The sequence below is a fragment of the Caloenas nicobarica genome, chromosome 5 (genome assembly GCF_036013445.1).
Source record: "Caloenas nicobarica isolate bCalNic1 chromosome 5, bCalNic1.hap1, whole genome shotgun sequence".
Taxonomy (NCBI): Eukaryota; Metazoa; Chordata; class Aves; order Columbiformes; family Columbidae; genus Caloenas; species Caloenas nicobarica.
The window spans coordinates 12,833,845-12,861,367 of NC_088249.1; the positions used below are offsets into that span (position 1 = coordinate 12,833,845).

Here is a 27,523-nt window from a genome sequence, read left to right on the forward strand (position 1 = left end):
CCTGTCCGTCACCTTTCTGCTGGGGACAGAACTGCCATCGCGTGGACATTTTGCCACCTTGCACATTCCTATAAACACAGAGATCAAGAGAGACTTGGGAGCCCAACAGAAGAGCAGGGAACCATTAACTGTTGTGAAGTTACAAGGTGAATTTAGAAAATTGATGGGACACAGGGTTAGTCTAAACTCCTGCTCTCTTTTGCTCATCTTTTCATAGCTATTTAGGTTTGAAAACATGTACTGCTCTCTCTCCTGAAGCCCAGCATTGTAAAGGCTGTAAGTGAGGTCAGTGAGGAGAAGGCACAGCACCGGCATCTCTGGTGCTGGGAAATGCCCTCAGCAGCACACAGGTAGCCAGAGGGCTGGGTATCCTGGGCCAGTCTGAATTTACCAGTAAAATACATTTCTCAATAAAGAGCTTTTAATTTTATTGTTAAATGTCTCCATCTGTTGTATGCTACTGATTAAGTGCAGATGGTGATTAAATTAGTACCTCTTCTGGAGAATTTACAGTCTAAAACCTCACCCCCTGCCTAAAGGTCCATATGGAACTGGTGGGGGTCCAGGGCTAGCATGAGCCCTGCACTTCGTCCATGGCCAGCAGAAATGCAAACTTCAGGACTGTTTTTACTAGGTGGAATGCCAGGACCAGCTGCTGTTAAGGGATTTCAGTCCTTCTGCAGAGCTCTAGCGGCTCTGTCACACATGGGCAATCCCACACGAAGTACCGTGTCCCACACATTCACTGTGCCTGTGCACAGTGTGCCTTCACCTTTCTCCATTTGATCAACTCACATAGTTACTATATTGTGGCAAATAATCATTTGCTTTTAGCAGTGCAAAAGATAAAGCTCTCTGCTCCAAGGGTTGAAAAGTTCAGGACAGAAAATGTATATTCTCAAGCTTTCTTGCTGCACGACTGCAGCTCAGCTTACCATTCAATCTATCATAGCCCAAGAGTTCAGACAGGTTCGTATTTTGTGTGTCTTCGAACCTGGGATCTGAATGCCATGATGCCAGCAGATCACCATCCGGCTCAGAGCAACACTGGTAGAAGAATATAACCAGATTTCAAAATATTCATTGAAGTACACCTCCAAAACCCACCTTGTTCTTCTGATGACCAGGTAATAATATCTGATCTCACTGTCTTTTTACTATCATTATGACAGCCAGTGTGAAAAGTAGTGAGGCAGATGAATTTATTTAAAGTAAGACCATACAGAAGTTTTAACAAACAGAGGAGAGACATTTACCTTAACCTCCCCCCGCCTTAAACAGTCAGTGACTGCTTCTCTGTTACTAGTCATTTGCAAGGTGCAAGGAGATATTTGCCGCTGTGTGCTTATGGTTACATCAATTCATACACCAGCTCAAAGGAAAAAAATAAAATACATATTTTAATGTAAACGTTTTGTTATTTTTCTTATATAAACCAACTTGCAACGTTATTACTAATGCTACAAAATATGACTTAAATTGTGTTATGAGCACAATTCGATATATAACCTATTTAAAATCCAGTTATTAATAGAATTAAAATAAAAATGTTACTTCTGTTCATAAGCAAATACGTAACTTTCCTCAGCATATGTATACATACATTTATGGATATAAAATGTAAAGCAGTAGGCCAATTCTGCTGGTTTTGTATCAGTGTAACAGTGTAAAAAATAATTAAATCCAGCCAAGCCAAAGCTAGTGAGGGCAGTTATATAGGTTTTACCCATTGTTTTAACCTAATTATGAAGGAACAGGAAACTGAAAAGTGGCATCAAGTTAGTAATAAAAGCTTGACCTTCTGCCTGATGCTGAGAAAAACTGCTCCCTGAGCACAGAGTCCCAAGTCTCAAAACCTGCTGGGAAATTGTGGTGATTTTTCACCTTGAGTCAATTGTCACCCAGCAATATATGCTGAAGTCCATAAGGACTGGAAGAAGAAAGCTGATCCTTCATAGTCAGTAAGATTTTCCAGCGTGGAGCGGGCAAGTAATTGGCAAGATGGTTAATAATAATGAAAACAGTCCAAGGGTTTAGTCAATGCCAACAGCTAATGCCTCTGAGCAACAAGCTACTTGATGTCAGTGCTTACAGCTGGCTGAACACTAGAGACTTTATTTTCCCTTAAAAATAGCATCCCTATTTGCCACATTATTGTTAAGGAATCATTGTCGTTTCCATCATATTTGCTTTTCTGCCTACATTAAAACATTGCTCGAGGCAGCTCTATAGCTGTGCGTGTGCCCCAAGGTAAAGTCTAGACATGAAAACCTTGGGAAAATCATGTCCAAGGCAGCAAGGCATTGGCGCACATCAAATGTGTTTGAGGTCTTATTCATTTAACAGAGGAAAAACTATGAATTCTTAAAACTTAAATTTGGAATGCAGTTATTAGTTATCAAACAATGCTTAAATCTATTTCATATAGAAAAATGTGTGCTTATGTCTGAAATTATCTAAGGGGGCCAATGCATCTCACATGCCAGACTGGCCTTATAAAGAGATCTAGTGGCATCTTTCAGAGAGGAAGAACAAGCTCAGATATTGAATATGTTGTGACTGGTTTTCTCCTCTGCATTTCTGAATTTCTATTTTGATCGTAACCAACCAGTGCTGGGCTGAGCTCACGCACAGTGGGATGAATTTGTACTGGGGATGCCCCCACACAACCACGTTGATGCGAACAGGTTAGGGATGAGCCAAGCTCTGCTCAGCATGTTCCTGGAAGTGTTTGCTGGGTTTGGCCTGGGCTAGTACTGCATGAGCTGCTCCCTTGGCCATGCTGAGGCCCACAATGAAGGTACTAACTGGTGAGAGGTGGGGGAGAGGCTGGTAGGGGAGATGAAGGCACCATGTGAAGTTGGGCCCCCAGGCTCATCTCTGCACGTGGTGCCAGTGCTGCCCACAGAGCCACCGTTGAGCTTTTGTGAACTTGAGTCATGGCTTCAGTGTTATTTAATTACAGGCCACTGTGCTTAGTAATGTGATATATGTGCCTCCTGCTATTCATACCCTGCAACCTGACACGGAGAAGCTGGGCAGAGCCCAAGCCCCCCCATATGAGGGATGTCCTCACAGCGTGCTCCATCCGGGGCTCAGCACCCAGAGGGGTTTTGCCAGCACTTGAGTGAGCATCCCTGCTGCAACACCCTACCTGTTTGCCTATCTCTCCATTGCTTTGGCAGCAAGCTCTGAAGTTTTTTTCCCAGTACTTGTGTGAGGATTTGTATATCGGATGTCTTGGAAAGAATATGGGATGTTCAAATGATTTTGGCCTGAAGATAATGTCTATACCACAGGCTGCAACGCAGCATGGCAGTGCTTGGGCTGATGCTGGGTTGCAGAAGCAAAGTGAAAAAAACCACAACTGACTCTGCACAGAGCTGCTCTGCCTTGGAGGTAGAGTAAAAGAGGTAGCAAGTCTGGGTCTACACTGTTCCCTTTGAGATCTACTGGGTCCTCCATGTGATGCAGCTGTGCTAATATAGGGAAAAATGTGTAAGGAAAAATGCAGATGCTCCTGTCTCAGTCACAGAGGTGAATCAGGAGAGAAGGCAACAAACCGTATTGCTACTAGACAAAATTCTGGGACTGCCACATAACATATGCAGAAGAGCAGCTGCACTGTGGTAACCAGCATTATTCTGGGCTATTTTAAGACCTTCATCCTGAATCAGCATCCAGGTGGTATACTGGCATGTCCAAATGAAGTAGCAGGGCTTATCAGTTTATCTAAAGCTCAATTTGTGTGATATCTTGGAACATGAAAGCATTTTTAAATTAAAAAAATGCAATCAATAATAATCCTATTAAACAGCAGATGATATATAAGGTATTTAAATGTACATGTGCTTCTGTGCTTTGAATAGTCCAGGCTTATTATTTAAATACCAGGGAACTAGACTGACAAATACCAGGATTTAGAGTAGATATGTTTTAAGCTTGGAAGGGACCACGATGGTCAGAAATATCTTCCCAGCATCATAACAGCATACAGAGCTGGCTGGCACAGACGTGCACACATATCCACGTGTACTCAGTTGGCACCTACTTCAATATTTTCCCCACTCAGTGTAGACTGGGAGAAAGGAAAAGGGAGGAAAAAATTTATTTGCAAGTCCTTTCTCTTCCTCTGCTGATAAATATTTCCCCTGTAAAGCCGGAGGCACCCACAGAACGCCGGCAGCAAACCCCGGGGTTGTACAGCTCCATGTTTGCCATCTGCTGAGGCACGGCACAGCTCGGACCTACTGATGGCTGCTCCTCCTGGGCTGGCTCCCGTGTGCCTTTAGCTGTCACCAGGGACTGCGGCCACTGAGGGACTGCCAGCTGGGGGCTGGTGGCAGTGACCACCAGCAATATGCAAGAAGTAGGTGGCCTCAGGAGAATCAGATGGGCTACGGCATGCACAGGGGAACCAACAGTTAAATCGGAAAAAGAATATTAAGTACCTGGAAAATGATGGCAAAATTCCTGTCTAATTGGTCTGTGGCAGACATCCTCAAATTGCCTCAATTTAGGGTAACTTTTGTTGCACAGGCCTTTTTTCTACCCAGAAGTTTTTAACTACAACCAAAATTCTCCTTAAAAATCTCACAGCTAGAGTTAGCTGAAATTTGGCTGAAGAGCCAGAAGAAGCAGAAAAGGAATTTGGAAGAAGAAAGATTATATCTCCATTTTATGTTTTGTTTCAGCCCTCCAGTCCCATCAGCTCAAGAAGTGCCAACTCTTTTAACAGAAGAATGTACAAAGGGCTCTCTGGTTCCCTGAACGTTTTGATGCGCCTGAAGTGAATTTTTGTGCTTAAGACTTAAGACAGATGCACAGATGCATTTGCACCTTCACTGCAGTGGGAAAAGCCTAATGATGCTCTAGTGACTGATAGCATTTGTAGGTTTTCCAATGAAGTAAGAGTAGTATTTTGCTCTCTCCTTTATACTTGAAAAGAACTAGGGAGACGTTGCTATTTTTCTGATCATCTGCTTTTGTATTGTGAAGATATTCTGCAATATAAAACAGTATTTAATGTGTATATCAGACAGTTCAGGAAACACAAAACCGCATTCATTTACCATATGCGTCAATGTTTTAGGCTAAGAAGAACACTGTCAACTACTAATTGGGGAATTAAAATAAACATCTAGAGTAAGAGCTTTAGATACAAGGTTTTGCTTATGAACTTTTCTGGATGCAGTCATCATTTTACATTTGTTTCATCTTGTCTTTCTTATGTTCTTGTGTAAGCAGCAAGCTAAAACCTATCCTGATTATATCAGGGAAAACTTAACCAGGCAAAATGCTAGCAAGTGCAGAGAAACCACAGAAGACGAGACCATGTGTCTCCAATCACCACTTGGGTGAAAAAAAAAACATTTCAGACAAAATGAGTTTTGGGTTTTTTTAATATCCTTTCAAAAGGGGTAAATATTGCAGGATTATTACCCCAGTACATTACCTTTTGTCTAGTCATTCACACCTCTGAAAAACTGAATGCAAAAACATGTGGCTTCACAATGTTTGAGAAAGTGGAGAAACTTGTACAAAGTATCTTCAGGGCTAAACTGGATAATGATCCTGTTATGTAAAAAAGGCCAGATTTTCTTTTCACTTAGGATAATGTAAACTGAATAAATATTTTCCAGGCAGTATGCTATGACATTTCCTAATTTACCTAATATTGCTTAGATGCAGTTATGTTTGATAACCAATAGGCTTATACGAATATAAAGCATTACAGAGATATCCTTTTCCTCTAAACCAGTGCATGGAAAGTTAACCAAAAATTCTACTTCTGTATCCTGCAAATAGAGTCACAGATTTATGCATACTTAGAAACCACCACTCAGAACTGCAGCTGGCAAACCAAACCAAACAATACAAATGCTTCCACAAGCAAGAGCAAAGCGTGGTCATTTTGGAATTTATTTTTTGGCAAAACACTGTGAAACATGGTTGGGGAATGTTGTATTTTGAAAGGTGAAAGTGGTAATAGGATGCACATTTTTCTAGCCTATAATGGTTGATGTTTGGGTTTTTCTTCTTATACAAAACCCCATACAATTGCAGTCACTGCCCACAACATCCTCAAGTCACTGCTTCGTTTTACTTTTTCTTTGCCTCCAAGGCAGATGGATGGGGATGAACACAAAGAGAACAGCAACATCCCTTCGAACAAGACGCCGCATCCTCAAGGCAGAGCACCCCTCAGTACTGACTCTGGTTTAGAGGGCTGGGCAAGAAGGGGCCGTGCTCTGAGTCCCACCAGCTCCTCTGTCACCAGTCGGCCACCTCCTCCCGGCTGCACACCACGCCGGCATCCTCCTCGTGGGAGCAGTTGTGCGTGCCAACCTCAGCGTGGGCACACTCCAGCAGCGTCTCCTCCTGCCCGGAGCACTGCACATCATCCAGGAGAATGCGAAGGGAGCTTCCTTCCCCAAATTCCGCCTTCTTGCTGGCCCGCACCACGTAGGGGAAGCCCAGCTGGCGGCACACCACGGCGGCGGCGGCCGAGCTCCAGCCGTCGTCGCACACCGTGCCCCACTCGCCCTCGATGTAAACCTCCACCCGGCCCCGGCTCCGGCCGCGGCCCCGCTGCTCCATGAGCCGCACGGCGCCGTTTCGCAGTGGCGGGGCCGTGCTGGGGGGCTTCTTCTTCCTGCGCTGCCCCCTCCGCCCTCCTCCCTTGCGGGGCCTGGGGGTCCTGCCGCTGGGTGTCGGCGTGGGGGGCGTCCGGCTCCGGTTTCCCGGCAGCGGTGGGGCTTGGCCCACCCAGTCCACGGCCGGTGCGTCTGGGGTTTCGGGGTCTGTCCTGCCTCCCCCTGGGACCTCGGCCGTGGCCTTCAGCCGGGGACGTGGTGTTGGTGTTTTCACAATAAGCTCTGTTGGGGGAAAACCCAGGAAACCATGAGTCTGTCACTCTATGGATGCTACTTAAATACAACTATACGAAACTAGCACTGATTTTTGACTTACTTAACTCATTTCTTGGAATTTGCTGACTTGATGCTGTTGAGAAGCAACAACGCTCCCAGTGAGCCAATATTTCCTCAGCGAAAAATGTCGGCTGCTTTTAGTTAGCAGAGAGGACGGCGGGGCTCAGTGCCAACGAGTAATCCTCTCCCGAGAAGGAAAATCCAAGCGATTTATTGGCAAAACTTCAGCCTGGCCACTAAAGGGTGGGCGCTGGAGTTTCACGGTCAGAAAAGGAGTTCTCCACCCTACCCTTCTCCCCTGCTGAAAGCATTTTAAAAACCAGCACTATTTCTGCTCTTCTCTTCATTACTAATGATTGGATCGTTACCAGAGGAGCTCGGCCTCCCCACTGGGCCAGATGCTTTATTCAAAGGAGCTGAAATCAGGAACATTCAAAATCAATTCTCTCTGGCAACTGGAATGTGCAAAAGGAGCAGAGTTGCCAGGACAACACATAAAACAGGATTTGGGCTTGGGTTTTTTCTTCCTTATGAAAAAAATAAAAGAGCCTTGAACTCTGAAGAGCTGAAAATTCTTTGCTGTCACAGTTTCCAGGCGTTACTGGACTTGTTTATTCACAAGCACTCTATTTTTAACTTAAAAATAAGTTTTAGCTTGTCAGAAGAAGCAATTCAGAATTACTCAGAATAACAATCTACTGAGCTGGGATGGTGTCACATAGATTTTGCAAAGACATCACAACTTTTTGAAATACATCCAACATTGATCCATTCTCATTCATCATTTGTAGTACAGAGACAAGGGAAAATATGTCTTATTTGTGTTTAATATCTATTGTCCCCAAAAGACAAACCCGTACAGCACTCCAGTTTTTCCAAATAACACTCTTTGGAGAGGAATTGTATTTGTGGCATGAAAATATTTCCTTTCTTTGGAAGCTGAAGTTCTGAAGGCAAGAAACAAGGGTGAAAGCCTTACCTGCGCACACCTCAGTTGCTGGAGCCTGATCTGGCAAAGCACTTAAAAATCCTGGAACTCATAAAATAATATGTAGGGCTGCCTGAAAGCTAATGGCCACCTGGGAGTGCTTTTCACCTCACTGAATCAAGTTGTTATTATATATTACTCTTTGTCAAGCTATTTATTAAATACACTTCCAACAAATGCACTCATCCAGCTAATGCAAGCTGCATGCTTTGGCAATTCTGTTGCATTCACACTAAACACTAACCAAAACAGCAAAATATTTACAGCTACAAGTCCTGTTTGCGTTCTTCTGAATCAAAATCTTCATGCTTGGTTTTCACCTACACAGGAATTTAGTTCTTGAGACACTTAGCAGAATCTCTCCCACTGTTTCTTTTATTTTATGATGAAAACTACCTTGTAAACAAACCCAAAAGATGTTGTTATACATGTAGTTTAAAAATATGAACGCTGGACTTGCATAGAGAATAAAGCATAAGCAGAAACAGAGAGAGCTGGTTGAACATGAACCAAGCTACCAGCGTTTGGAAACTGCATGCACAGCTTGCAAAGGAGAATGTTTCTGAAGATGTGCTGAGTGCTCGGGCATGTCAACAGTTAATAATTAGCCTTAGATCTTGTTCCATCTTAAAGACTCAATCTTGCAATGTGCTGAGTGCCCTCATTCCGCCCTGAAGTCAAAGCTGTAGGAACTGTCAGTGACTCAAATGCAATGTAAAACGATTAATGTAATTAAAAATTAGAGTATTCTGACATTAGAGTTCCTACAGTAATATTAACTTCATGGCAAAGTGGTTAAAGTACTGCCTAGGTACTTACATGTGTAAACAAAATGCACAGGGGAAAAGAAAGGTGATGGTGCCTGATCTAATTTTGAAATCCTAATAGCGTATTTCGAGTTTTGCATTTAACTTGGTCTGCTGCAGATTCAGCTACCTTGTTGACTGCTCCAGCTTCAGCAGTACAATACTTCACTCAGCATGATACAAACAAAAAGCCCTGGAGGGTTTGGATAAACCAAAAGTTCATCTGAATGGCTGATCATGACGATTCTTTTGGGAGTGTTTCCTCACCCCATATTCTCTCACCCACAGCTAACAATGACTCAGCCCCCACCTTGCTCAATGAGCCACTTCCCAACCCTTCAGCCATCATGTCCTTCAGCTCCTGAAGTGCTCCTGAAGGCATCGAGAAATCACTTGGCACTGAAAAGCACCATCAAGCACAGGACCTCAGTAAAGTTATGAGGAAACCAAGGTGGTCGTAATGAAACAGGTACGATGTAGCACGGAAAAGGGAAAACCTACAGGGGCAGAAACTGCAGAGAAGATTCAACACATCTGGGAGAGGGGAGATACCTTATGCCTTATTTGAACAAACTGTTCAGATCCAAAACAGCTGGTGAGAATTAAATTTGAGGATACTCTGAAGAGTGAAGTTCTGGGTGGTCTCCACACATGTGGAGACACTGCGAGCCTGGAGTTTGTATTTACTGCCAGCTAACACGCACCAGTAATAAACAGCAACAGTGACACTTACTTTCCTTTGGCACAAACTGGATGCGCTTGCTTTTTACTTTCACTGGCAATGGCTCAATTCGGCATTTTCCTGGTGGTGCTCTCCTGCAAAAAAAGGGACACATACAGCGTACAATTAATTCCTTTCCCCTGGCATTGTGAGTCTTTGCTTCCCATTGTTCTTTAATGAATGTAATGCTCATTGGAAAAAAAAATAAATGTCTGTTTAAATGATCCAAGTAATCTCTCACAGTAGAAAACATAATTAAACAATCACATATCTCTGTTGATCAAAGTCCAAATATACACAAGGCAGTGGAGTCCTATGGCTGTGTTTTCACTTGCTATTGCGGAATCCATTAAGGAACTAAAACATTGGCAGGTTTAAGCATTACAGAAAAAGATTAATCAGACTGTAGATAAAAATCACAAAACTAGACAGTGTATGTTGAACATCTGACATAAAGGTCATGTGTACGCAAGTTTTCAGGCTGTCTTCAGAGACGTGAAATCACCCACTGTGTATGTAAAGCCAAAACAAAAGACGAACTACTACAAAAGCAGCACCAAAAATGCATTAGTTTCAAACAAGGACTCTTACATGTCTCCTATGAAGGCTTCCTCTTAGAACGACATGTTATTTTGACACAAGTTTGGAGGAGTATCTCACTTCTGAGAAGTTGCATCCAGTTCATCACTTTTTCCTATACTGTCTGGCTTACTAATCTGCAACCTTCTTCAGAGGTTTTCAAACTGGTTCAAAAATGCCTGATGTTTGCATTTTGAGGATATAACTCCTTTGTAATTAGGACTTTTTGCATTTGCATTTCTGTGGAAGGCAAAGAGCTCCTCTCTGGACTACTGCCACAGGGACGTTCCCTGCTTTTATGAATTTTCCTGTGAGTTTTTCTGTACTCTACACACTAGAGAAAATTATTTTTAAACTTAAACTTACAATGTTCTTTTGACTTCTGCTTTCTTCATTTTTGCAAGGGTTGCATAATACCAGCCTCTTAATACCCAGTTTACAGGAACTCTTCCACTGTGTTAGATAATGGAAAATGCTCCTGACAGAGCAGAGCTGGAGGAAAATACGTGGCAGCTCTGGGGGCTGTTTAACTTTGGGGTCTGGTTCCAACATAAAACCAGAAAGGGGTTTGGTTCAAAAATGCTCAGATAGCTAAAGTTATAAATTTAATCCATTTAAAAAAAAATAAAAGCTACAAAAGTCTGACTCTGAATGTCTGGCTGAAAGTATTTTGGTGTTTTGCCAATAATAGTAACACTTAAAAAACAGGAAGATGGAAAAAACAGCTATAAGTCTTCTCATAAAACACAGCTATTCCCTGCTTGCCCAGTCTGAAGATACGTGCACATGGGATCCAGAAGGTGTAACAATGGTCTTGTTTCCTTGTTCAAACCACTTTCCTCTTTGAAACACAAAAAAGAACATACTTTTTGACATTCATTTCTAGTTTTCCCGAGAAAGCACTGTGGGTCATGCTGGGTCAGCTTCAGCTGCAGCTGCCCGGGCACGGGGGTCTTATGGGAGATGGGCCTGACTACAAGGGATGGAGAGGGGCTGAGAATAAACTACCTTTAGAAAAACTGCCTCCTTCTGAGCAGGAATCTAGAGAAACTGTATCCAAGAAAGATAACCCACCCATAAAATACTCCTTCAGCTTTCAAGAACAAATCTCCCAACCTGCATAACACCACCAGGCCCCATAGCAAGTTGGTGATCACCAAGCAACACCGAGTCCCACGACTACGGCAGTAAAGCAGACCCACAACGGGTTGCTCCAACTGTTCCTTGATTGAGGTCCACAGAAGGGCCCAGCATGGGAGAAGAGCTGGTTAGTCAGTCAACATCATCCATCACATCCACACCTGGACACACCACACCACACTTAGGCTTTGCAACACGAACATCTCATACCTAGAGGTGTCCACCACTTTGTACACCACTCCATGGGGAGCCGTGGCGCTTGGTACGCCGGTAGACATGAAGTAAAGTTCCCCTGGAGAAAAAAAAACCAAATGCAGCCATGAAAACTCTCCATGGAGTTTCTGTTCTGTGCAGCACAAGGGCATTAACTCACAGAGCATCAAGAAACCTGGGACTGACGTGGAGATCTGGCTATTGGAGAAAAACAAAGCAGGTTTGTATTTGGGTTTGTAGTGAGAGTTCAATTGCAGTCCAGTGGCATGAAATACTCTTAGTGGGTGGGAGCTTTTACATATTGTCATGAAACATTATTTGGACAAATTTCCACTGCAGGTTCAGCTGCCCAGACTTCAGCTGTCATCTCAGTCTGGTCTGTGTCCTTTAACTTCACTAATGCAAAACTGTCAGACCCTGAATTCCCTTTGTCAAAACAAAATGAAAGGAAATTAAGATTGTTCACACTGTCTTCTGCTCTTTTGGATGAAGCCCTCCTTTGAGGTGAATTACAGGAGAACAAGATTTTGGTTTTCCTTCTCCAGCACACTCACAACATGAGACGGTATCTCACATGAAAGGCAGGTCTGGTCATGAAAGGCTCTGTCAGGTCATATGGATAGGGCTTGACCTTCAGCCAAACAATGTCCATCACCATTTATTTGACTTATTTTCTCTTAACTGCATTTCCATACTTTTACTCCTGTCGTGCAGGGGAGGTCAGGTTAAGCAGTCCCTCCATCACTGTCCATTCTCTTTTGCCAGCTCAAGTGCTTGAGCAGTGCAATCAAAATGATAGGAGAGAAAATACAAATTTGCAATATTTCCAAAAAAAAGAAAAAAAAAAAGGAAGAAAAAGAGGCAAAGAAGACCTGCTTAAAGAGCAAGGCAGATTTCTTTGGGGATCCTATGGGTACTCCAAGTGGAAGAGGAGAAGGAGCAGAGGGGTCAGAGTGGGCAAAGGAAGATGGGGGCAGTTGGTGGCAGCTGGTGCTGTAGCTGCTGAGCCTCCTTCCTCCTCCCTTCTCTCCCGCGCTGCCCTGGTTGAGCTCCTCCAAGTTCTCCTGGGGCAGAAACCAGATGCCTCTGGCCACTCCTGGCTGGTTTATTCCTTTTTCTGGTGAGCTCCATTAACCACAGCCAGAGGTGGCCTTGATCCAAACTGGGACAGGAATCACCTGGCACTGCATCTCGCGGTGCTGCGATGCGCACTTGCATCCCACCCCTCTACCCTGGAAATTATCGAGCAGAAATATGGATGCTCGGGCCACGAAGCATGTGGGCTGTCACGCGTGAGCCCTGCAGACACAGCACAGTGCCTGGGTGTCCCCGACACGTTCAGCTGCCAGGGGACGGGGCTGCTGGCTTTGTAGCGGCTGTGCAATGAGCCAAAAATATCGGTGTCCCCACCGCATAAACACATCCACTGCACCAGCTGGATTAACATTCATCAGAGCAACAACCTCAAAAAACAAACGCTTCTGTGAAGAAAAGCTTGTTAAAATAAACTATGTGATAAACTTGTAAAAAACCAGGCTCCTGGAACACAAAAAGGTGCAAGAGAGGACTGTTCCCTGCAGATAAAGAAAATTCACTAAACTGTTATCAACAGATTTCTTTCCATTATAATAAAGCAAACACAAGGCAAATAACGACCTCTGAGAACAGACTCCAGCCCAATGTCCCACTCAGTTCTATTATACTTAGGCAAAGTATGTGTGAAAAGCACAGGGCAGTGTTTCACCCCTTCAGAGGTGCAGGACCAGGCAGATGCGGCCCCCCAAGTGCATGAGCAAGGGCTGCAGTTAACAGCCTGATACTGCACTTGGGAGCCCTCTGAACTGGCATAAAGCTGATTTAAACTGTTATTCTGATTTTAGAGTAAGATATCCTTCATTCCACAGTACTGCAAACCAGCTCTACCTTCCACAAACATTAATGATTAAAGAAAATGGATTTTAACTCCAAAAAAGACAAAACTCCAAAGTCAAACTTTTGACCTAATACTTAAAATATTTGCATTTACATTACAAAATTTGCATTTATATGACATACAATGCATATTGCATTTGTGCTACATCCACGCCTGACATAATCTGCAGGAAAAACAGAAGTTTAAAAACTGGGGCATTCTGGAAGCAGGCACTTCTGACCACAAGCCAGGACCTTCCCACAACAGGACAGAACACAAACTCCTGCTCTGCCGAATCGCACACGAGGCTACTTAGCAATAAGGCTAAACACTGTGGGGCTCATCCTCTCCAGGTCCCCAGCCAGGGGCTGCACACTCTGCCTGCCCCGCCGCAGGGCTCGGCAATTAACCATACCCTTGTACGAACAAAGGGAGCGATCACCAGCGTTCACCCCGGACTCTTTATTTCCTCCTTTTCAAATCACAGCAGCTCCCTCCTAGAAAGCAGAATGTTTCCAGCCTTAAAATGCAGCTATGCAAAGCTCCACTGAGACTACATCCTTCAGTCCCATGCAAGGCAAAATCCCAGCTGGCACTAATAAAATATGGACTTAAGCAGCTTTTTGCTGATGCCTCACTCAAGACATAACATAGGGCTTTCATTCTGCTTCACCTCAAGAGGTACTAATATTCCAGGTCAGGGTGAGCTAGTTCATAATTACTGTTGATTACATCTGCTTCCCTGTACCCATCAATAACACCAACAGCCTTCTTGACTGGCCAAGACCATAGACTTGCGCTCACTCGGGTATCACCTTTTCAGCCTCTCAGGGCCTGTATTCCCCATGGCATGGCACTGTGAAGAACGGCATTTCTTTTCTAAGCTGTGCTCTACCGTGGGGGTGCGGGCAGCAGCATGCTCAGCCTCACTCCTGCAGGGAACTGCCTCTCCAGATCCCCCTGCCTCAAAATTGGGACTGTAACTTTGGTTTGATATTTGGGAGATGCTGGGCATCTCACCCATCGGCACTTTAAAGATTGACAGACTTGTGCTCTGCCTCCCTAGCACCCAACACCTCCCAGGAGTCCTCTCTGACCCCTTCTCCCGTCTTTTACTCCAAAGAGGAACCACAAGCATGCCATTCAGCGTGACATAAAGTTAAAAGATTACCTGCTTCATCTTCGGCAAAGGAGATGATGTACTGGTAGTAGTTATTGATAAGCCCAGGGAACATGCACGTTTGTCCTGCCCCCATGCAGATTTCACTGTACTTCCACTCTCTGGTAGCATGATCCTCCTTCAAAGACATCAGGCGTCTGCAAGGCAAAAGAACACTTCTGCAATACAGCCAAGATGATTTATGAACAGTAATGAGGACACCTGAAAGGATGTTTAATGCTTCCTACCCACATAAGCTGCAATAGGAACTGCAGCTCCTCTGAAAAACAAAGGATTGTTAATATTAAAACAAGCACATTACATGGCTCCGCAACACCTTGTCTTTAAAAGGCAACACAAGCACATGGAAAAACAACAGAGGAGGGTTTAAGGGATATCAGACTATTTGGCAGGGCCCTGCCACAGATGTAGAGCACCTGGCTCCACCGTGGCTCTGGAGCATCTCTCCTGCGCCCAGGACCAGCGCATCAGCTGGGGCAGGCGGTGCGGGGGCTGCGTGCGGGAGGGCTGGGGGATGCACAACAGCAAAGGCAGAGGAGGTGGGGGGAAAACAAGGCAGTCTCATGCCTGCCTCGTCACAGGTTTGCAGCAGAGTCACTGCTGGACAATATATTTTTTTCTTCCAATAACTTCAGTGTCTCAAAGCATTGCATCAGTGTTTTTTTCTTTTTTTTTAAGTTTTTTAGGATGCGTTCAAATGCTCTTTTACACCACTTCAAGGACTTTAAATGAACACTGTATCATTCCCCCTTTATTTGTACTGATACAACGTGAATCATCAGCATCGAGGGCTGCTGGAATGCAAAGACTGCATTCCTGCACAGCACCATGGAATAAAGGTTATATAAAACATGCCACGTGAACCTGCTGTAATGAGCAGTCAGGCTCCATGCAGTGCCTGCAAGCAGCAAGCAGCAGCATGTCCTCCGTTGTTAGGCTGCATGAGCACTTGCAGGCAGGTGTAGTATCACTGGAGGACTTCAGCTTGGGGTACGGCTTCATGAGTATCTGAACTATTTACTTACCCACTCATAAAATCACCAAATATGTACAGGCCATTCAAGTTTGGAGACTCACAACCCCGATAGACATAGCCTCCTGTAACAGATTTCCCCATTTTGTGTGGATATGCGTAAATTGGAAGCACATCATCTGTAGGGGGGAAAAGACCTGTGACTTGCGTTGTTTTACATATGATGGAGAACAGCTGTTTATTTAGATAGTTCTGCCACTAGCACACTACAATCAGGTTCACTCGAGCATTTTGTAATAAAGTGAAGTGCCGATGGAGTCATAGTGTGATTTTCACCTTTTCAGAACCACGCTGGCTGTGCTAACCAAGGACAAGCCAGCTCAGCAAGACCGGCCAGCGTTTCACTTGCGACAAAAGCCGAATCCCTGAAAAGCCTGAGCGCTCTCTATCACCCACACACCTCACCCTTCTCCTGAGCCCTTCACTTCAGCTACAACCCAGCTCTGTTAGTGCCACTTCTGGCCCATTTCTACACAGCCTGGCTGGTTTCGCTGCAAATTGACAGGCTGAGAGTTGGGGTGGTTCAGCCAGGAGAAGGTTCCAGGGAGACCTTATCGTGGCCTTTCAGTACTTAAAGGGGGCCTGTAAGAAAGATGGGGACAGACTTTTTAGAAGGTGTGTTGTGACAGGACAAGGGGTAAAGGCTTTAAATGAATAGAGGGGAGATTTAGGCTAGACATGAGGAAGAAATTTTTTACAATGAAGGTGGTAAAACACTGGCCGAGGTTGCCTGGAGAGGTGGTAGATGCCCCATCCCTGGGTTCAAGGCCAGGCTGGACAGGGCTCTGAGCAATCTGATCTGGCTAAAGACGTCCCTGCTCATTGCAGGGGGGTTGGGCTAGATGAGCTTTGATGGTCCCTTTCAACCCGAACTATTCTGTGATTCTATGATTCTAATTTGCAGGTTGCTCTTAGAGTCAGTGCACCCATGCAGGAGATGTCTGCCCAATGCAGCTTTGTTTCGGTGGTGAAAGGGAAAAAAAGACAGGTAACTCTAGACTGCAGGCACTGATGAAAAGATATGTCAGATGTCAGCAGAAACAGCTTCTGTTTCTCTGAGACAGGGGAGTTTAACTTGAAAGGGCCATCAAATATTTATGGTATGGCACAGGCAAGATTCGTTGTAAAACGTAAGTTAAAACACAAGACAGAGGCAAAACAGAGGAAGATGCCCTGATTTTGAGGGTCTCCACTGGATGCTTCCTTCCATGTCTTCCGTAGCCCTTGTGTTACAGGTACCTCCTCACGGTACCCACCCCTCCTCTTCCTCACAGCCTTTCTCCCTGCCCATGTAGCAGATGCCTCAAGTAGCAAAGCCAGCAGCTCTGCCAGCAAGGTACTTGCACCAAGGGCATTGAATGTAAAGCCGGTATTTTCTACACTTCAGCTTCACTTATCATTTTAAAGGGGTTGTGACATTTCACTGTTCTAACAAAAGGGTCTCTAAGGGCACAAGAAATTGTTCCAAATCCCTGGAGACCTCAGTAAAGTGCTTGCCATGAATGCTCACACAAGCACTGTCACACAGGAGAGCACTAAACGGGCTCTCTGACAACTGCTTCAGCAAAAGGATTGCAAAAAATCTGCTCCCTGCTCTCAAAATTTTTATAAAAAAAATCACTTAATCACTACCACTGTCCTTGTAGCTAAGTTAATAAAAGGAAGGAAGTTAAACTAAGTTAATAAAAGGAAGGAAGTTAAACACCACCACATAGCACACAGAAAAACCAGAATCTCAGCCAGTGCAAATGAGTGCCAGCCCACTGCCCGCCTGGATCTCTGGGGAGATGCTCCAGCACAAGATGTGGTCCACATCAGACCTTGCAACACAATACACTCTGACTTCACACGTACACTGGAATTTAGCCAGCCAGCCAACACCCTGAATCCAGGTTTGAAAAGTTGACCAGCTTACACAATACTTTCTCTTTTTTTTAAAATAAGGACACTAATTGTGAGTTATGGAGAAAAATACAACTGCTCCAAATTTTTTTTGGTTCTGCAGGAAAGCTTATTTTATGTGGAAAAGATGAAATTGTCGCCCCAAACAACAGAACCACCAGGCAATTTGACTAACACCACAGATCGCCTAGAAAAACAACAGCTAGCATGTTTCATTTTCCTCCTAACTCAAAGATAGTAACATTTAGACTTTGAATATTTATTTCCAGTTCAGCTCCCTTCTAGACTGAGACAGCATAGATTTGCATCTCAGAAATATGTGTTTTCCATCAAACAACCAGGCTTTGGAGGCAGGAATTAAAAATGATGGTGCAGAAAGCTGCATGGTGAGAGACACAAGTAATTTAGAGACAATATCTATTTACCCATTGAAGAATTGGTGCAAAGTTTTTTATCGTAACAGCTGAATCCTTCTCTTGCCCTCCAGCCATAATTTTTGCCTTTCTCGACGATGTCGATTTCTTCATATTTATTCTGCCCCACGTCTCCGCAGAAGAGCCGCCCTTTCCCGTCCTTGGTTTGGGGTTCGCCCCTATCGAAAGAGCAGCGCCACATATTTCTCACACCATATGCATAGATTTCGGGGCGAGCCATGGGGTCATCGAGAAAAGGGTTGTCAGGAGGGATTCGATACAGAGGCCCGCGGTCGTTGTTGTTCACATCGATCCGCAGCACTTTGCCCAGCAGGGTTGATCTGTGTTGGGAGAAGAAGTGAAAGGAAAAGAAAAAAAAAGAAATAAAACTAGACCTTGGTTAAACATCAGGGATGGGTTTTTTTAGCAGGCTAGGGTATCATTCTTTCTGGTTTGGAAAAGACAAGTCTTTCAATATTTCTGAAAAAAACCCAACCATTTCAAGACCATTAGACCATTTCATTTGTTCCAGGCCACCGAAGAGCCTGACTTTATGGCACTGACATCCCAGGGCCTGCTGCCCCACAGATGTACACTGGTGCCTTGGAGCTGCCACAGGGATGGGTCCACTCCTTCCATATCACAGACTCCCCTCCACTTGTCAAAAACTGGTCTCCAAGCAGACAGCTGGAAAGCTCAAGAACTACTGCTGTTCACAGGGAGAAAAGACACACCTTGATAACCTCCCCTAAGGAAAATGGAGGTACAGGAGTTGTCTATATGCCCACACATCTGCACAAACATCAGTGTGGGCCTTAAGGAAACAGTAAACCCAAGACAGAAAATCCCCCTCGATTTACATCCCCCAGTTTCTCTTCTCAACCCAAGGGTGACAGGAGGGACATAAGGCATACGCAAGGTTTTAGGGTCTCTCACTTGTTCTGGGCGTTTCCAAAGGTCCCAAAAGGATCCCCAGCCATGCCTCCATCTCCAGTAAATATATAGAGATAACCGTCATCTCCGAAGAGCAGCTCTCCTCCATTATGGTTGGAAGCGGGTTCTTCTATTTCCAGGATTATCCTAAGCAAAACCAGGGAGGAGGCATTACCTACTGCACAAGCCCTAAGGAGAGGGCAGAGCAACGTCACTCCAGTGTTGCCATTGACACACGGAAGCAGCCACAGATCAGTTTTGATGCAAATTCCTTCATATCCACATCACTGAATTTTACTTGGGTATAGCTTATTGGGTTTTCTAACCTTAAATAATTCCAACGTATTCTCCAGATTACAGAAACACCAAATTAAGTAATAAGGAAAATCTGGGAAATCACATGACAGAATATACTTTTAATTAATTACACTTTTCCTTTGACTCTTTCTTCCTCCTTGTTAAACTGTTTTTGGTGGGTTTTTTTGGTTTTGCTTGTTTGTTTGTTGTTGGAAAAGTCATCTCAGCTTAAATCTAATTGTAAACTGCAAGACAAAGGATTCCAATCCATGTGTGCATCTGTACAGCATGTGGCACAATCCTGACAGGCGCTTTCAAGGCGAACCTAAAACTTTTCAAACATTAAGTAATAGTCAAATTCTTACAGAGAGAAGAATCCATAAATGATAATTACATACACAGGAGTTTATGAGCTTAAAGAGTGGTTAAAAACAGCCCCACTAACAAATGAACATTTTGAGAAAGGTTATTCAAAGCTGTACCAGCAAGCTTTAGCTTAATTTTAAAACCTATCTCTCTCTTACTTTTATCTGTTTATTTTACGCACCTGGCATCCCTTTCATAGTAAGAAAAGGGTGAAATATCTAAAAATATAACTTTATAGAAAGCTGAAGCCACAAATACATGCAGCAGGGGTTGCCGGGTATAACAATTGAAGTTTAATTTACTCCAGCTTCTAAAAAAGTCCAGATTTCATGCTGACAGTGCCTCTTAATAGCTGCAAAACCAAATTATAATACTTATACCACCTCATTTTTAGTAAGTTTTTTGCCCTTCTGAAAGTACTGATTGTTAAATCGTGATCAGAATGTTAATTTTGGGAAGGAACAACCCAGCTACGTAATTATTCTGTCACCTGCTGCTGAACATCCCACCTCTGAGCTGGGGGAACTGCGCACGGGCGCACAGGCAGCAGGAGCGAGGGAGGATCCTGTGTGGACACCAAGGTGAATCCTCCTCATCCTCCCAAAGAAGATGGAAAAAACCAAAAAACCATCAAGCAAAAATCTGCCAGCAAACAGACACAGGCCTTCCTGCTAAGGCAATGTACAGCACGTGTTGGCCCCAGCTCCCTCTTGGGTAGCACCTCAGGATGAAGTCAGTGGGAGCCGTGCCTACACAAGCACAATGGGACCACAATTTTGTTTTCTTAAGCTTTTGCTGTACTAACCATCAGCTAAATAAGCACAGAAAATGTTACAAATGTAGAGCCTGAGGATTTTTAAACGAGACAGCTCATGGGCCCTGGCATCTGCAGGTTTAAGCTCCTGACTTGCTTTCCCAAGGACCACATTTAAATTCCCCTCACCTGTCATCTATAGTACTAGTTACACTGAACTGCTGTAATTGCTTGATAAACCAGCCTCCCATTTCTATCATTAGGATAAGTGCATTTTTGAGCTAGAATCATCCACTGCTGAGTATCTGGAAAGCCCTAATACGACCCATGTAACAAAGCAAAAATCTTAACATTAATAATATTCCAGGGTCTCTTAAAACAGTGGTTCTATTATGTGGTTCTGCAACAGATAAATATATAGACCGACTCCACAAACAAACCTCTCATTATCTGTGTATATTAATGTGGATCAACTGCAGGATCAGAGTCAAACAAATAAAATTTCCAACCAAAATGTACTCAGTAATAGCACAGTGGTTTGCATTTTATTTAATTTGATATTAAATTTGTAATATCACAGGGTTGAGCTGTCATTCAGATGAAGAAACATGGGGCCAAATACATCCTGGTTCCAGTATCACTGAGCTTGTTTATACTGATTTTGGAAACCTTTGGCTTTGGAATGAATTTCACTCATGCTTTGCAGAAGTCTATTTCAAAGGGTAATCATTACAATACCAAAAAAAAAACCCAAACACCAACCCAACCAAAACCCAACCCCCAAAATACTAACTGTAAATAACATTTCATCAATGTTCAGTTAAATCTTCTGACATACCAGAACTGAGAAATGTCAGAAGATTTATCCCTGGGTGCAGTTCATCCACAGAAGACAGGCATATTCTCTGTCTCAGTAAGCTAGACATGGACTTAGACTGAATTGCTACCACACTGGAATGCAAGAACAGCATCAAGCTAAATAAGTCTCATTAATTAATTGCCTTTAAAAATGCACAAGCTGCCCTCTGAGATCTTAAATACATTTGCTAGAGAAACGTGTGTACAATACCTTTCAGAACCATGGTCCAAAGCATTCATGTCAGCAGCAGAAATTCTGAACTCACTGATTCGGATTCTCTCTTCATAACGAACTTCAACTGAATAGTAGACATACACTTTACCATTAAATTTGAATTTAGGATGGAAGACAATACCTAGAAAACCTCTCTCGTCTCCTTCCCAAGGTGAGGTAAGTACGGCTTCGCTGATGTTCAGAAATGGCTTTTCGAGCCTGGATCGATCGGGGAGGTAGGTCCACACCAGGCCAACCTGCTCCGCAATGAAGAACCTGTGGGTACCATCGTTGGCGTGCACCATCGCAACGGGATTGCGCAGCCCGTTGGCGACCTCTATAAGGCAGAGCTGGAGACAGCCCTCCGCGTCGGCGGTCACTAACCCCAGGTTTTGGTTAAGGTTCTGGTTAGTGAGCAGGTGTGGAAAACAGTAGTCTGTGTCCTCCAAGGACAGGTAGCGGCAGAATTTTGCCATGTTGTTCTCCAGTGCAATTAGCTCTTGGTCTGTAGAGAGATAGCGAAAAATGGAGCGGCATTTTTGCCACACTCGCCGGCAATAGTCTTGGCAAAGTCCTGGTATCGTCCGCACGGGGGTGGAGGGATCCTCGGCATCGTACAAGTGAGCCGCATATGGAGAACATTCCTAGAGGGACAGAGAAAAAGCTTCAAGCCATTTTTTGGACCAGATTTGAAACAGCTGAACAGCAATACTAATTGGAGAAATTTCACCTTAATTACAACATATGTTGTAGTATATTCTAAAGATGTATCAACACAGAAAAAGATCTTAGAAAGGAGGTTTATGTCAGCATTCACAGAAATGATCTTCAGTATTCCTAGTGAAAGCTGGCTCCTGTATACTGTTATTCATTTATTCCAGCCATAGCACTAACACTAGAAAACCAGCAATGACACATATTTTGCTGCATCGCCCTAGTAGACTGTACTGGGGACAAAGAGACTTTTCTGTCTTGGATGCTCTGACTTTATCTATGAGTTAGCTAAGAAGATTCAGATCTTGCTTCTCCAGGCAAAGGAGGGAACAGGACAGGTCGGTGGGGCAAAAGCCTATGACTTCCATACTTGGTCATCCAACAATACAGACGTGCACCTCAAACACAGATGTGATTTACAGGTTGGACAAAGCGGGATGAGAAAGTGTAGGAGGAGAGGAGGAGAAGGAGACCCAGCCCTGGGATGCTGTCAGTGCACACACCAACCTTGCTTGGGTCCAGCTGCCTTTGCTGGTGGGTATTTGCCTACAGACACTTTATATACCTGATTGGAAGTGGTGAAATTGATCTCATGATCACGACACTGGTCACCAAGTTCTGTGATGGAGGCTCAGGCTACAGGATTTCAGAGAACGAGCACCAAACGGCTGCAATCCAGGCAAGGTCTGCTGGCAGCGGCTGCAGCACAATCCTACTTTATGCAAGGTGCAGCCTTGGAAATCTGCCTAAAGACTGAATCGAGTTTACACAGTTCACTTGTATTCTCCAGTACAAGAACTCCGACAAGAACATTTTCCTTATGTAAAAAGCCACTGCAATCCAGTAAAACCATCTGTAAATTACGAACTGACCAAAGTGACTCAGTTCTGCTTTGCAAGGATTTTTCTTTGTAATAAACACACACTATTTTCCACTTGCAATACATCTTCCCGACAAGCATCTCAAAAGTGCTCTTCAAATAACATAACATGACTCGGTGGAGGCTCAGTTATATTCACAGAGCAGCTAAATAACTGAGGCAAGAAAGGTAGGAATAGAAACTATCCTTCTTGAATAAATTCTGCATTTTTTAATTCCTAGATGCACTTCTTCCAATCAAAACCAGCTTACTTAAAAAAAAATATAGGGAGCTGTTTCTAAATCTATAGGGAGCTATTTCTTCATGCAGATTACAGCACTATTCAATAGCTGAAAAGATATAACATCTGAGATACTGAAGTATTTAAATTAGCTGATAAGTACACACAATATTTAATTTTTATTTTCTTTTCCATTACAAACCATTATAAACTGAGAGGCCATATAACAGCTTGTTAGTGTACAATAAGCTTTCCTTCTGGAATGTCAAGCCATTCATTGCAAAATGAAGGTAATTATGCCTTCAAATGAGCAGCAATTAATGTGGTAAAAAGGAGATTGAGTGCGGCACAAAACACTGAAATTACGGGCAGACTGGGTAACAGCACTCGGCTTGGTTACATGAGGTATGCCAAGGACAGAAAGAGCTGGGGCATTTGCCGATGCAGTAGCTAATGACTGAAAATTTGGCCTTAAAAACAAAATTAAAACGAGATAGAAAGGGAACATGAAGGCAGGGCTGGAGGGGAGCTCAGTCTGTTGCTGCCTACGGGAGTTACACATTCAGAGCAAAGAAGACCACCGCTTGAGTGCCTGGGTGTACCTGGTTCTCCGAAAGCCTCCTTCAAAGCCAGCAATGTCCTGGCTTCAGCATCAGAATTACAAATAGCACAGAGGTGTGGTTTCCCCGTCCCTTTGCTGCTGTGGGCTGTTCAGCCCAGCCTCAGGTGTGTTTGAGGAGCAGTTGTGGATGACTTCTTCACTCCTTACCATGTTCCTGGTGGCACACGGCGATCTACAGTGGCATTACACGGGCAGTGATGCACAGAGATCTATCACTAGCCAGACACTACTCGAGCACATGTTCAGGGCATTTTGCAGATATAGTTATAATATCTTCCTACTTCTGTTCCACAAGAGATGAATCCTGATGCCTGATCCTGAATTTCCCTGCTTTTGAATCAAATGTTGCGGTCTTTTACCCTTTGCATTGTCTTGTCACGTTCACTGACTCAAAACACTGAGAAACTCTACACTCAGTCACAGCCCAGCATCACTAACAGATCTAATTTCTCATTTCCAAATGACATGGTCTGCCCATTCATTTTAAACTATTACATGGTCCAAAGACCAAGGAAACTAATGGGCTGATGATCAGTAACTCCAGTAGGGCTGGAACAAGCTTGCACTATGAAAATAACTGATCAGAAAATAAAACAAGTGGCATTAAGACACGTTAGCCAAATCCATCCTATCTGTTCCAGGAATTCAGAGGCAACTATTTATCTGAGGAATTGCAATGATCTAAATTTGGATGAACACCTACATCAAACAATGGCTTATTTACTGCTGCTCTCAGCCCAGAGGAAGCAACGGGACTCCTCACGTAATCCCTGACATTCCCGCTCCGCCTCCATCTGGAAATTCAAGCCTTTAAGCAAGCTGTTCTCTGAGAAGCAGGATAAGGCATCTGCTCTCCCACAGTTTGGTGTCCTGTTTCCCACCACACAATAATCAACATCCACACACATCCCTGAGACCTGCTGCCCCCCATCAAAATACTCCCGGGTGTTGAGGCTGTGGGGCAGGCAGAGAGATGACCCACTGCCAAAGTCATCCTCTCAGCCTGCTTCTGGGTGGGGGAAAAACCCTGTTTTGGGGCTGGGGGGTGATGGGCAGCGTGGAGGGAAGGATGTTGCTGCTCTTCCATTTGCCCTTCCACAAGGAACAGAAACAGGACCATGTAGCAAATCACAATTTAAGAGAAGTAGGAATCCTTACCACAAATACAAGCTGAGATGCTTGTGAAAATAATTTGATCACATTTGAGAGAAATCATAAATTGTGAGCAGAAAGAGAGAGAAGCGTGCTAAGTCACAGAAACCCACTTATTAATTCAGATCTATATCCTTATATCCTAAATTGTATACATAATGAATGAATGGAAGCAGAGTGCTCTGGAGTGTTTGCAATGCTTGAACTTCCATTTTGTGCTTGCATGGCCAGAGGTGATGGTTTGTAGCCACAGCTGGGCTGGTGATACACTGAGCTCATCAGAACATTTCAGTGAATCATTTTTCCCATCCCCATTTACTTCACTGCTTCTAAACAAATTTTCAACAGTTGGGTTTCTGATGCACACAGAAGACTTACTTATCACTTCCAGAGACAGAAGCAGTGTTTAGCAGGCACTGCTAACTGGTTTCCCATCTGCAAATGGACTTTTGGATACTGCTTGCTTCAGGAACATATTGAAAGGGTTTTTTTGCTTCCAGTACAATGTGAGATGAAATAAAAGTCAAATCTTTAGAAGATGTTGTGGAAAAGACTTGTCTTTCTCTTCACTCTTTCAGGAACACAAGAAGTACCCTGCAAAATGCTAAGAGTGGGATTTCTGCAAAGCCACTTTGATCCCATCTGAGCACAGCAGACGAAACCCTGCTGTCTGAATTAATTTAAGATTTACACTTGCACAGCACAGAGCTGCCACTGCTCTGTCTCAGGGGCACTTTCATACACACAAGGCCACTGCTGATGATAGGGCCACACGTTTTGCTCTGCACAGACTGTGATCATCCTGTTATCGTATCTGGCCACAGAGCATCAACCCTGAGTGGAAATTTCCCCTGTGCAGGATGGCCACCACAGAGGTTTCTAGGCCACATCCTCAGGCATTACTCTGCACCCACCATCAGGACTGTTAGCACCTGGCACATGCCAAAAGCATCTCAGGATGCTGTAACCGAGTACAAAAAATCACCTGATCCCATCCATGAGCTGGCCGTAACAAGGGGCATGTTTTGTGCAGGCAGGTCCCCTAACCCTGGTGCATCTAACCCTGGCCGGGTGAGTGGGGTCTGCAAATTATAATTGCCCACACAACCATCTTGGAGCACTGCTGCTCATAAATTAAAGCAAACCATCCCTATTCCTCTTTCAAACACCAGCCAAAGGCAGAAAAGTCCACAGATGACGGACAGTTGCCCTTGACAGTGCCTGGAAGCACACGTCAAGGCTGCTGCAGTAACCCTTCATGCACCCACACATGGGGCAATGCACCATTCCTGGGACCAGGCACTAATGCCACAGCTCACACACTCCTGGGCTGTCCAAAGTCCCTCTACTTGTGCTGATGCAGCCCTGCATGGGTAGGTGCAGTCATTCCTGGGCTGACGAGTCTGTGTCACGGCTCATGCATCCCAGTGAGGTCCAAAGTACCTGTGCCTGGACCCACACACCAATGCACCCATGCTGAAGCATCCACACCTGGGCTGAAGCATCCATACCTGGGCTTGATGCAGCCCTGCATAGGTAGATGCACCCACACCTGGGCCAAAGCACCCTGACAGAGCTGTAGCACCCATGCCTGGGCCAGGGCACCCTGCATGGGAAAAGCACCGTGCTGAAGCCCCGTGTGTGGTGCAACAGTGGCAGCCCCTGTGCGGCTGAAACGTCTGCACAGCGGGAGCCGCCCGCGCAGCAGAGCCCCCGGGAGCCCGGCGCGGCCTCACCTGGCAGAGCAGGTCCTGCAGGTGCCCGGCACAGGCGGCGTAGGCGGCCCCGTCGAGGCGGGCGCTGAGGCGGTAGAAGCGCTGGAGCAGAGCGCTGTCGCGGCTCAGGTCGCAGCAGCCGAAGTCGGCGTAGCGGCGGCAGAAGGCGAGGCCCCGCGGCGGCCGGAACGGCGGCTTGAAGTCCAGACACTGCGGGTGCGGTCGCGCCGGCCCCGGGGCCAGCGCCGCCGCCAGCAGCAGCGCCAGTGCCGCCCGCGCCCCGCGCAGCCCCCGCATGGCCGCCCCGCGGGCGCGGAGGGCGGCGGCACCGCGCAGCGCTGCTCCCCGGGCCGAGCCGGCGGTGGGACGCGGGGCGCTGCGGCCCGGCCCGGCTGCGCGGAGGCTCGAGCGGCCCCGCAGCCCCGCTTCCCCCGCGGCAGAAGGGGCGCGGAGAACGGCTGTCCCGTCCCGTCCCGTCCCGCCGCGCCCGCCCCGAGGTCTCCCCGCCGCCGAGGTCGGGCGGCCCCGGGCTCTGGGCTCTGGCTCGGCAGCGCTGGGCTCTTAGGGACGCGGCTGCTGCACGACGCGCTTACGTTTCGGTGGTGGTTTTGGAAAGGCGTTTTTAGTTTGATTCCACCCAGACGGCAACCTGGCAGGTACTTGGCTGTACAATCAGCACAGGGTGTCACACTTGAGTGTTTAACACTGGGATATGTCACACTGGGAACAAGTTCCTTAGAATGACTCCCCAAGCGTTGACTGGTTGGCTCGGTTCTTTTATTGAATTTTTTATATAATATGACCAAAATATGGCAGATAATAGCATTTTGAGTTTGTACAGTTGACGGACATATCTAAAAACAAGAAAACTTAGCTTCGCTACAACTAGTGCTTCTATGTCCTTTGGCATCCTATCTTGTCCTGGGATGAGATTCTCATTAGATTCAGCTTGGAGGCTGGAAAGGTCTGGCGTAGGCTT

The 27,523-nt window shown here is 45.1% G+C and overlaps 1 protein-coding gene across 1 annotated transcript; it reads right to left on the reverse strand.

Moving 5' to 3' along the window:
* Positions 1-5,447: 5,447 nt before the first annotated feature.
* HHIPL1 (HHIP like 1) lies at positions 5,448-26,841 on the reverse strand. Its single transcript, XM_065635928.1, has 9 exons — positions 26,566-26,841; positions 21,239-21,885; positions 18,756-18,899; positions 17,832-18,160; positions 15,497-15,623; positions 14,463-14,608; positions 11,377-11,458; positions 9,460-9,542; positions 5,448-6,878 (listed from the first exon to the last, which is right to left on the reverse strand). Exons 1-9 carry the CDS (start codon positions 26,839-26,841, stop codon positions 6,274-6,276), a joined length of 2,439 nt encoding a protein of 812 aa, XP_065492000.1. The 3' UTR covers positions 5,448-6,273.
* Between the last annotated feature and the right edge of the window lie 682 nt (positions 26,842-27,523).